The sequence below is a fragment of the Humulus lupulus genome, chromosome 1, assembly GCF_963169125.1.
Source record: "Humulus lupulus chromosome 1, drHumLupu1.1, whole genome shotgun sequence".
Taxonomy (NCBI): Eukaryota; Viridiplantae; Streptophyta; class Magnoliopsida; order Rosales; family Cannabaceae; genus Humulus; species Humulus lupulus.
Window position 1 is genome coordinate 55,516,896 of NC_084793.1, and position 12,597 is coordinate 55,529,492.

The 12,597-nt window shown below is 30.6% G+C and overlaps 1 protein-coding gene and 1 long non-coding RNA gene across 2 annotated transcripts; both read left to right on the forward strand.

Moving 5' to 3' along the window:
• Positions 1-4,075: 4,075 nt before the first annotated feature.
• On the forward strand, positions 4,076-7,371 carry LOC133792721 (G2/mitotic-specific cyclin-2-like). The gene is made up of 10 exons (XM_062230634.1): positions 4,076-4,133; positions 4,250-4,385; positions 4,585-4,624; positions 4,724-4,888; positions 5,000-5,143; positions 5,748-5,837; positions 5,982-6,203; positions 6,282-6,380; positions 6,475-6,653; positions 6,746-7,371. The coding sequence occupies exons 1-10, from the start codon at positions 4,079-4,081 to the stop codon at positions 6,885-6,887; spliced, it is 1,272 nt and encodes a 423-aa protein (XP_062086618.1). The 5' UTR covers positions 4,076-4,078; the 3' UTR covers positions 6,888-7,371.
• A 2,136-nt stretch (positions 7,372-9,507) lies between these two features.
• On the forward strand, positions 9,508-10,481 carry LOC133792730 (uncharacterized). The gene is made up of 2 exons (XR_009874262.1): positions 9,508-9,646; positions 9,757-10,481. It is a non-coding gene; the product is annotated as an uncharacterized LOC133792730 (long non-coding RNA).
• Positions 10,482-12,597: the final 2,116 nt, after the last annotated feature.

Sequence of the window (12,597 nt, forward strand, 5' to 3'; positions counted from 1 at the left end):
TACAGTGGTATATGGTTTGGTAATGGTTGCTCTCCATAAGATCTCTCTTGCATTGCTTTTCTAATATTGTTTTGTGTAGATCGTGAGAGATTCAAGGATGAACATTTGAGACTCAATGTCAGGTATGTTTCATTTATATATATTCAATTCAATGCTCTAAATAAAATGCGTTCCTGGATTGTTGTATGAGCATGTAATGTTGTTTTAAATCTGATTTATTGATAATGCTCATAGTATTGTTTTTCAATTTAACACATTTTTCGTAGTTTAAAGATACGTAGATATCCAACTTAAAAACTTATCTAATAAAGATCATCAATTAATAAAATACGAAGGTAATTAGCTACTACAACAAGATGTATTTATAAATTCATATAATGTCCAATAAAAAACAACCCTTAGAATTAATATCATAATAATTTTGATATAAGTATATTATAATAATACTAAACACAAACAACATACAATGCACATTTACTTAGTTTTATTTATAAAATTTATTAATTATTTTTGTGAAATTTATATCATTGTTATATAAATTTTAAATAAATAAATAATATTATATATAAAAAATTGACATAAACATATTAAATAAAAAATTAAACAAAAATATTGTTTATGATTTTTTAAACTATATATATATAATATGGTAACTTTTTTAAACATAAATGATAATTTTTTTATTAAAAATTAAGATTATGCACTATATATTATTATAATGATACTTTATAATATTTAAATTTATATTAATATAAATATTAAATATCTAGTTTTGTATTAAATATTATTATAATAATAATATTTTATAATATTTAAATTCATATTGATATAATTTTTAAAAAATTAGGATTATATATTATTAACATAATGATATTTTATAACATTTAAATTTAAATTTATATTAATATAATTATTAAATATCTAGTCTTATATTATAATAATGATATTTTATAACATTTAAATATGAATTTATATTAATATAATTATTATATATGTAATTTTATATTAAATATTATTATAATAATGATATTTTATAATATTTAAATTTATATTAATATAATTAATAAATATATATTCTTAATTAGTTCTAAATATATACTCAAATAAATATTTAGAATATTATGTTAAATTAACAAAATAAACCGTTATACACATTTTTTATATAAAAGATATATTAATTAAAATAATATATTTTGTAAAATCACGAATAATTTTTTTAAATAAAAGTAATATATTATGATATGTGATGTGATGTAATAATATTGTAAAAGAAAAAGAATGTAAATAATATTATTTTTAGAAAAATAAATAATAAATAATTTAAAAAGTAAAATTCATTAAATAATTTAACCATTGAATATTGTAAATGGTATATAATAAAATAACTCAAAAACTAACAAAACAATTTGGAATAAATAATTAACTAAATACAAACTATCTTAAAATGTGCAATGCAAACTAATTGGAAATAACCATTACATGATAAAAAAAATTATTGAAAAGATATTATCGGAAAACAATCCATCAGCATACATGAACTTAATTACATATTTCTTTTTATCGGATAATCAAAGAAATGTAGAGTTGTATAATTCTAGTATGAAATATTAAAAAAATTGAGAAATTTAACCACTAATGAGTGTTTTAGCAAGGATTTAATTTTTTAATCAGTAAAAAAAATAGAACCAAACAAAACAAGACATAAAAAAAAAAAACTTAAGAGTGATGTTCAAATCATTATATAGAAATATAATCATAAGATAGACTATTTATATAAATATATATTTTGCTTAATTTTATTTAAAAATAACTATTGAATATATTTGTTAAGTTTTATCATTGTCATATAAATTTTAAATAAATAAATTATATTATATATATATATAAAAGAATGACATAAACATATTAAAAGAAAAATTAAACCTAAACATTGTTTATGATTTTTAATATATATATATATATATATATACGATAACAATTTAGATCATAAACTATACTATCTAATATATAAAACATTTATGATATTATTCAAATCACATATTTTTAATTGGAGATAAAATATGTATTTATACTTGAAAGAAAATAAATGCTATTCTAATTTCTTATGTAGGTACACAATCATATTATTTGTACACATGACACTTATATATAATGTGTTAATAATTTTTTTGTTATTTAATATGAATATATATTTAGTTAAGTTACATAAAGTAATAAAAAAATATGTTTTATTTATAAACATAAATAATAAATTACTTAGATTATGTATTATATATTATTATAATAATGATATTTTATAATATTTAAATTTATATTAATATAATTATAAAATATTTCTCTTGTATTAATATTATTATAAAATGATATTTTATAATATTTGAATTTATATTAATATAATTAAAAAATATTAATTTTTAATAACTTTTAAATGTATATTCCGTTAAATATTTGTAATATTATGTCAAAGTTAACAAAAAAAATCTGTACAAATTAAGAATTTCTGTTGTCTTATAAAAATGATATTTTATAATATTTGAATTTATATTAATATAATTAAAAAATATTAATTTTTAATAACTTTTAAATGTATATTCCGTTAAATATTTGTAATATTATGTCAAAGTTAACAAAAAAAATCTGTACAAATTAAGAATTTCTGTTGTCTACACTCTTTTTATATAGAAGAGATATTAATTGTTGGGAGGAAATTTGATGAATTTTTTTTACATTTTATTGGTAATATTAATTTTTTTTTATAAACTAATGAGAAAATTTTAAAAATTAAATATAATTGAGATGACTATACTCTTCTATTTTTTTTAGAAGAAATGATTCTACCTTGTTCATTTTGTAAAGTTTTTTTTTATAAAACCATAAGCTAATTGTGATAAATAATTTCCCATGTTCAAGAAACATGAATAGAAAGTGAAAAGAAAAAAAAAAATTTATGAGATATTATGGAAAAAGTCGTTGGGACTTGAGAGCCTCCAAGAATCTTCTTCCTTTTTTCTCAGTGGTGAAGAGCGTATTTAGAGGTTGAAACTTGGCTCCATCTCTTCACCAAATTAACAAAGTCCTTATTTTTTTTAAACCAAAAAATTAAGACCAGGCAAATCAACAAAGTTCCCATATATAAATATATATTTTTTTAATTTCCTTTTTTCTGTATTTAAAAAATAGATTTTCAATTAATGCTTACTTAATTTAGAACCTATTTTTCTGAGTCAAAATCTTTTAAGAGAAGAATTAGATATTCAATTAATGTCTACTAAAAAAATAAAACACATACACCACCCATGACCGAAATATAATAATAATAATCTTATCTATCTATTTATTTTATAATTATTATTTTTGGTTGCTGAAGTATTTATTTCTAACATTTGAAACAAAATGGGCAGCGGCCACGTCATCAAACGCGAGGGTTAGATAGCCGTTAGAGATAAACCATTACGACCTTTTGTTGTCGTCTGAAAATCCAACGGCTACCGTTTAATCAAAAACCAAAAAAGATGATCCAACGGCTACATTTTAGTAGCCGTTAATTTCAAATAGAGAAAGAATGCATGCGGGGACATTGCCCCGTTGGCCTTCCTTGATCCAATTTTCGCTTTTTTCTTTGTTCGTTTTCTTACCTTTTATTCCGTTTCCTTCATTATAATCCCCAATCAAATCCTTTCCTCTTAACTTTTCTATTCGCTTTTTTTTTTTAGTATCTTCGGACAATCGAAATCCTTTAAAGAAGCCCAAGAGAGTGAGTCGATAGAGTGAGTCGAGTGACAGAAGAAGGGGCGGCTTTAAAAGACAAGAGTGGTGGTCTTCGGTGGTGGTGGGGGTTCTCTAATGGAGTTTCTTTCCGGCGTTTCAGTTTGAGTTGATTTATTAGCTTGGATTTGCACTTGCTTTGTCTAAACGCAACTTGAAGCCAAGTGGGTCTTCGTCTTTTCATCCAAATGAACGTTCTTTGTGCTCTTGCACTCTTTGTTCTTCGTCTTGATCTTATCGTTTTCTTCTTTTTGTGACATGGGTTTTTTGTTTTCTTGCTCTTTCAAGGTTCTCTGCCGCCGTCTTGATCACAATGGGTGGAATAGAAGAGAAATATCAGGACACTAAAAACCCCTCATTTTTTCAAGGTATTATCTTAAACATGATTTTGTGTTACTAGTCATGGAGTTCTGTTTGGTTGAGACATTTCAACATAAATTTAAAGCTTATTCTTTTGCTCTGTATTTTCTTTGATATTTTAAAGAAGGTTCAAGAAATGGGGGTGCCAAGTTTGTTAAGGAGATGGGAAACAATCCCAGAAGGGCACTGAGAAATATCAATCCCAACATTTTGGGGGCAACTCATAATCCGTATGTCGTCAACAAAAGAGATTTTTCTGGGTAATTGTAACTCTTGCCTCTGATTTTTTTTCTTAACATTATGCTTTATTTTCCTTTCTCAAGTTTTCTTTTTTCCTCAAGCAATGTGAAAACGTCAAATTTAACTAATAAACCAATTTACAAGGTTAGTATTTAACTCTACGGATTTCTAATTTTACCCTGTTCTTTGTTTCACGCTTGTTGCTTGGCGTTTGTATAGGAAGCTGCTACCAGCTCAAGTCGTTCAGCATTGCTCCGAAGTATTTTCCATCTCTTTTCTTTGTATTTCCTTTCAATGGAATTGACTTTCAATGGAATGTAGGAAATTGACTTTCAATGGAATCTTTAATGATCTGCAGGTTTGTAATCGTGAAACTAAGAACCTAAACTTATTGGCAGTAAAGTCTAGTGGTGTAGAAGATTGTCAGATTGTAGATGTGGAGGACTTTGAGGATAACAAGGATGTCTCAATACCAATGTTTGTGAAGCACACAGAAGCTCTTCTAGATGAACTTGATCAGGTGGTATGTATTGTGTATAGTAACTCCTGGATTAGCTACATTAGCAATAATTTCAATTATGTATGTTGTTGTTTGGAAAAATGACTGTCGATATACTGCATATATATACTGTAGGAGGAAGTTGAAATGGAGGATGTGGAAGATGAGGAAGATGTGGAAGAGGAACCTGTCATGGACATCGACAGCAGCAATTTGAAAGATCCACTTTCAGTAGTTGAGTACGTAAATGAAATTTATGACCACTATAGGAAAACCGAGGTAATAGCATTATCACATCAAACAAAAGAAAATGTTTGTACTTTTAAGTTGTAATAGACGTTGAAGCTCAAGGTTCTGTTTGTTGTTGATAAATTTATGCTCCTTTAGTCCAAACTAATATGCTCATTAGATCTTCTGAATTATCTTATACTTCCCTTGATTAATAATTGTTAACTCACTCAGCCCATGAGATAGTTACAAGTCTCATTTATTGTTTTTGGAAGCATATGCAGTGTTATTTATTTATTTTTGAAGTGAGAAGCATATGCAGTTTCAATTGGCTAATTTGAGGGGCATGCCTGCCTTTAAAAGTCGTGGCTCTGATATCTGAAAACTGAATCGTATGCCATAAACTTGCGCAAATTTTAATGTGTTTTGGCTGTTATGAGCCTCCCTCTATTTGATATTGTCTTTCTCTTTCAGAAAACTTATTTTATGAATGCCATTATAATACAATTATTAGATTGTCGGTAGATCTGGTCCATGTATTTTTCAAAATTGAAAGAAGTTAATCAAAGCGCTTTGCTTTTCTAACTTGGGCATGCGGCCTTACATTTAGCGATATAGTTTGCTTCTTTACTGAATGATATCATATTTTGCGCAGTGTTTAAGCTGTGTCTCTCCAAATTACATGGTTCATCAACCTGACATTAATGACAAAATGAGAGCCATACTCATTGACTGGCTAATTGAGGTATGTTGTTTGCTCTTTATATAAATCTTTCACAATGAATCAAACAATTAACCAATGATCATATAATTTTTTCTTCCTATGCTTATGTAGTATTTGAAAATCTTTAGAGAGACACATATAGAGCTTTATTTATTTTATAAACAGGTTCACCACAAGTTTGACCTCATGGAAGAGACATTGTTCCTCACTGTCAATCTCATAGATAGGTTCTTAGAGCGTCAAATTGTGATCAGAAAGAAGCTTCAGTTGGTTGGGGTGACAGCTATTCTATTGGCATGCAAATATGAGGAGGTTTCAGTCCCTGTAATTGAGGATTTTGTGCTCATAACTGACAAGGCATACACAAAGCAAGATGTTCTAGACATGGTAAATCACCACTTAACAATTATTTATCTCTTCATTTTCTAAGAATGTTGTCCACTAATGCCCTTCTTCTATGAACAGGAGAAATTGATTGTGAATGAGTTACAATTCAACTTTTCTGTGCCTACCCCATTTGTTTTCATGAGGAGGTTTCTCAAAGCCGCTCAGTCGAACAAAAAAGTGAGTAGTCTGACAGGAATGTATTTAAATACAATTATGTATCCTGATATAAACAACTAACACTAACATTATATCGGATTGGAACTGAGAGCAGCTTGAAATCTTGTCATCCTACATCATTGAGTTGTGCTTAGTGGAGTACGAAATGCTCAAGTTTTCGCCGTCTTTGCTTGCCGCGGCAGCAATTTACACTTCTCAGTGTACTCTTTACGGTTCTAAGCAGTGGAGTAAGACCAGCGAGTGGTATTCTTATTATTCAGAAAACCAACTCCTGTGAGTTTCTTTTCTGACTCTCTTTCTTGTATTGGCATTACAAAAGTTTCAATGGTTTATTCTTAAACTCTCTTTTTTATGTGTATTTTCAGAGAATGCTCAAGATTGATGGTTTCTTTCCATCAAAAGGCTGGAAAGGATAAGAAACTAACTGGAGTTTACAGGAAATACAACACAAAGAAATTTGGGTTTGCGGTTAGAGCTGAACCAGCAAACTTTCTAATAGGTTACTGAGTTTTGAGTTCCTTTCTGAATTTCAAACCGAGAAGCAACAAAAGTTGCCGTGCTAAGCATTCTAAGTCCAAAACAAACATCCAATCAGCTTTTAAGCACGACTTTAGTGGGTGTCTTTTTGTTGCCAAAACTTGATATTTAGCTGTGTGATGAGTTGAGTGTTACCATGAATGTTTATTTCTACTCTCTAGTATATATTTTTCATTCACGGTATTATGTAAGGATTAGGTTAGATGTGTAGATATGTTTCTTTCTCCCCCTTGTCAGAACCGAAATATATATGTACTATGTTGGATATGGACACACAACATTATTCTATACCGATTTTAAGGAGGAGAATCATAATTCATTCCCCACCGTTCGGGGTTCGGCATAAATGTGGTATTTGATGGTGTGTGAAATAATACCAACACTTCTTCCATTGTGATTATGTGACCAGCGACGGGGCTCGACCATATTATGAATGTGAAGGAGTTTTAGATTTTTTTTGTGTTTTTGTGAGGATCTTTTACACTCTTTAATGCCAAAGCACCTGCACACACATGACCCAAAATAACCAGCACACATATAAAACACAAAATGACAAAACACGGAAGTAATTGCAAAAATTTAAACAAAGTAAAAAAAAAATGAATAAAAAATGAATAGAGAAGAACACCAAGTTTTACCTGGTTCAGATCACAAAGTGTGATCCTACATCCAAGGCAGGGAGGTTTCTCCTAGTCTTTCCACTATGAATGAGTTTGAAGATTACAGCCTATTCAAAGAACACTTCTCTTTGAGTTACAGAACTTTTCCTCTCAATCTAGTCTCACAATACTCTCAGCCTCTCAATTTTTCAACATTTGTTATATTTCCATGAAAGAGCAAAGGTGACAGAAGTGGTTCAAAGGAATAACAAAACTAACTGTAATAGCAGTCTTTTTATTAACTAAATATAAGTAGCTGATGGGCTGAGGTGAATCAAGATACAAACTTCACAAATTCACCCTTTTGCATCTTGATGAACTCATGAAAGACTAGGGACTCACTCCCATGCTAATTGATGCTTACTACTCAAGAGCCATGTTAAACAAATCCAAAATTGGTTTGAATTTGCCAACAGGAATTCTTTAGTGAGCATATCTGAGAGGTTATCTTTAGTTGCAATCTTTTTATTCTTAATGTCACCTCTGTCAATAATATCTCGGACAAAATAAAGTCTTATATCAATGTGCTTTGTGTGCTCATGAGACATGTTATTCTTCGTGAGATGAATAACACTTTGAAAGTCACAGTAAATGATAGCTTTATCTTCATTATAGCCAAAGTTCATTTATGAGACCTTTGATCCATAAACTTTCTTTATTAATTGCTTCTGTAATGGCCATGTACTCAGCTTCTTTAGTAGATAAGGCCACAACTTGCTGCAATGTTGACTTCCAACTAACTGTGTTATATAACCAGTTATTGACTTTCTTTTATCTAAGTCCCTGCATAATCTGAATCACAAAATCCTTTTATGAAACTGTCTGAGTAGCTACTTTTGTTTTTTAGTTTTAACATTGAATCTCCCTTAAGATACTTGATCAACCATTTGACTGCATTCCAGTGATTTTCTGGGATTGCTCATTGACCTGCTAATCAAACCAACTCCATAAGTTATGTCAGGTCTAGTACTGTCAATAGCTTACATGACACTCCCTACTACATTTGAATTATGTTCTTCATAAAAGCTTGCTCAATCTTAGCTTCATCTTTATTCAAGGATGACAATTTAAAATGCGCCCCAATTGGAGTTAAAACCGATTTTGCATCCTCAAGCTTAAACTTCTTTACAATCTTATTTATATATGACTGCTGAGATAAAGTAAGAGTACCTTTAATTTTGTTTCTTGCTATTTCAACCCCCAATATGCTTCTAGCTGGACCAAGATCCTTCATTTCGAATTCAGTAGCAAGAACATACTTTAATTTCTGAATTTCAGCAGGATCTTTACATGCTATAAGCATGTCATCAACATAAATCAATAGGTAATAGGGCCGCACATCGGGCGGGTTTTGCGGGTTTCGGGTGCTTGGGTTCAAGTTTGGATGGTTCAAATTTGAGAAAACAACTACAAAACCCGCCCGAAATAGTCTCGGATCGGGCTCGGGTTTGGATCGAGTGTAATCGGATTCATGTAAAATCTGAAATCTTAAACAAGCATCAACGGTAGAAAATTTCTAGCAAAAATAAAATCAAAATACATATACACAAATCAAATTAGATCCTACACACACATACAAACATTAAGATGAGAGATTGGGAATGAGCTATTGCGCCTGTGCTGCTGATGTCGCCGTCCACCACCACCAAGGGACCAACAACTGAGATCGAGAAGGAGACATCCACCATGGTTGCCGACTAGAGAAATAGGGAGGAGAGAGGGCCGATATTCGGCAGGCTGGGAGAGAGAATGGGTGATGTCGACTGGGTAGAGAGAGAAGGAGAAGAGAAGAGAGGTCAGGTCAAGGACTTTCTTTCTGACTTAGGGTTTTTATTTTTCAAATATATCTACATATTACATATATTTTTAAAAACTTATTGTCGGGTTAGGGTTCACGTGAAATCCAAAAATCCCAAAAGGTCCACTGAAATCTTATCCGAAATACATTTGGATTGGGCGGGCAAAATCCGAATTGGGTGTCGGATTTCGGGTGACAGGTTTGGGCCTATCGGACCAGGCGAGTTCTTTGGGCGGTCTGGGTGTGTCGGGCCTGGTGTGCAGGCCTAGTAGGTAAATATAATCCATTGAGTTGATTTTTTGAAAATATACATTGATCATATTGACTTCTATTGAACCTCCTTTTGAGCATAAAGTCATTAAATCTTTTCTTCCATTGGCAGGGAGACTATTTCAAACCGTAAAGACTTTTGTAGCAAACACACCATCTCAGCACCCTTTTGATTCTTAAATCTCTCTGGCTATTCCATAAAAATCTTGTCTTCAAGAGTGCCATGTAAGAAAGTTGTTTTCACATCAAGTTGTTCTAATTCCATGTATTCTTTTGCAACTAAGGCTAAGATAATTCTGATGGATGTCATCTTGACCACCAGTGCAAAAACATCATGATAATCGATGCCCTCTAGTTGTGCATACCCTTTTGCCACAAGCCTAGCCTTGTATCTAGGCTTTTTAACACCTGGGATTCCAGTTTTCCTTTTGAAATTCCACCTACAACCTATAACTCTCTAATTGTTTTCTCTTGGAACCAATCTCCATGTATGATTTGTACTAAAAAAATCTAACTCTTTTAACATGGCAGCTTCCCAATATTTCCAATTCAGACTGTTAATGGCTTCTTCATAATTTCTAGGCTCCTCTTCATTGATCATATCAACAATTATAAATGCAAAAGCAAGGAGGTTAGCTTGAGCATATCTTGATGGCAACTTGATCTGCCTTCTCTCTCGATCTCTTGCTAAAAGGTAGTCATCAAGGTTGTGTTGGTAAATCATAACTTCTTCAGAGTCACTTTCAGGGTCATTATCATATTTTTAGTTCATCTTAAGTTGTTGGAGAAGCTCCACCTCGAGCTGGAATGTCAATTGAATTATGCAAGTCTTCTAAATTTTCTTAAGACTCATTTAAAGTCTCAGTTTTTGAAGTTTGAACATCTATTCTTGCCTGCAAGTTAGTCTTAAACAATACATTTTCATTAAAAATAACATCCTTACTCACTACACACTTATGCTCATTAGGAAACCAAATTTTATATCCTTTAACCTCATATGGATAACCAATAAAATAGCCTTTCTCTGCTCTATTGTTTAACTTCCCTTGATTAGCGTGCACATATGCAACACATCCAAACACCCTAAGATGATTGTACCCAGGTTTTGTGCCAAACCATATTTCATTTGGTACTTTAAAATTTACAGCATTTTTGGTGATCTATTTATTATATATGCTGCTGTGTTTGCAGCTTTTGCCCAAAACATCTTAGAAAAACTAGATTCACCTAACATGCATCTAACTTTATCCATTATGGTCCTATTCATTCTCTCAAGCAATCCATTTTTTTAGGAGTATTAATGCAAGTTCTATGCCTAGCAATACCATTTCCAATGCAATATTCAGCAAACATTTGATTACAAAACTCAAGCCAGTTCTAAGTCTTTTGATTTTTCTACCAGATTGTTTCTCAATTAAAGTTTTCCATTCAACAAATTTTTGAAAAGCTTCATATTTTGTTTTGAGAAATTATAACCAAACCTTTCTTGAAAAATCATCAGCAAATGAAATAAAATATTGATATTTAGAAAGTGAAAATGGTATGTTGGGAGACCCCCACAAGTTTGAATGAATATAGTCAAGTGTACCTTTTGTTTTGTGTCCTGCTCGAGTGGATTTCAGTCTATGAGCTTTTCCAAGCACACAATGTTAACAAAATTCAATACCTGACAACTTGCTTCTGTCCAATAAGCCTTGCTTTCCCAATTCTAGAATGCATTTTATGCTTATGTGTTCCAATCTTCTATACCATAATTCTGTCTGGTCTTCTTTAGAAACTGATACAACAACTACTCCTTCAATGACTAATCCTTGTAATATGTATAAACCATGTTGCAAGATGCCCTTCATTACAATCATAGCTCCTTTAGTACTCCACCTTGAGCTTTATATGTACAACTTGTTCTATCCATTGCTCCTAGTGAAATCAAATTTCTTTTAAGGCTTGGAATGTGTCTGACATCTTCAAGAACTTTAGTTGAACCATTATCTAATTTGATATGAATTTTTCCAATATCTGCAATATCACAAGAAAGATTATCACCCATAAACACCTTATTACCAGTTACATATTTATATTCAGTAAAAAACTCTTTTCTTGGTGTCATGTGTGTTGGGGTTTTATTCCCTAATTAAAACTCAATTTCTTTGTAATTTCATTTATTATCAATAAAAGAATAGAAATCATTTTTTGACTTAGTAAATCACTTTGCTCACATGTTTTATTTTTATGATTATTTGTTTAATATAAACTTCTATTAAATCCCGAGCATATAGCTAATCGTATTTATAGTGACGTAATCACAGTGGAATATAAATATGATTATATGTTCAAAATAAGTTAATCCTAAGATTAGTCAGTGCACATGATTTACACTGGCTTGCCAATCTACGATATGTTCTACTTACACATCACAATGTTATGTTCCTTCCAGAACATTAGCAAAGTAGATAAGAACGGATGTATTTGTTACATTAGACTGGACCGATATTGACAGTTGATAAGATAAGTAAACATATCGTTATTATCTATTCTAGTCATATCATATAGTTGACCATAGGTCATTTCAATCTCAATTATTATAAGTGGTTAGTATTCTAACTGATTGTATTATTTGAGTTCTTTGACTTGTTCGTTACCAGCTTACCCTATAGACTAGCCCATACTTACATCTTGGGAACTCGGTAGTATAATTGAGTGGGAGTGTTAATCATAGATATGAACATCTACAACTTCTGATGAAGAAGTGAAACGTTGGTTTCCTTTTAGTTTGGTTCAAGGTGTTAAATGATAGAGATCTCATTTCAGTAATTAAATTAGTTTAATGAAATATCATTTACAAGGAACTAAGTGTTTTAAGGATAAAATACAATGAGAGGTAAAATGGTATTTTAGTCCTTTCTCATTGTAGACCGTCTATAGAGGATTGAGTGACAATTATGGTTGTAACAGT

What these genes read in the sequence shown, in the direction of transcription:
- LOC133792721 (XM_062230634.1), top strand. Translation starts at nt 4,079, where the DNA reads ATGGGTGGAATAGAAGAGAAATATCAGGACACTAAAAACCCCTCATTT. An exon ending in AAACCCCTCATTTTTTCAAG is followed by an intron (nt 4,134 to 4,249) that starts GTATTATCTTAA and finishes GATATTTTAAAG; the next exon opens with AAGGTTCAAGAAATGGGGGT. An exon ending in AACAAAAGAGATTTTTCTGG is followed by an intron (nt 4,386 to 4,584) that starts GTAATTGTAACT and finishes GCGTTTGTATAG; the next exon opens with GAAGCTGCTACCAGCTCAAG.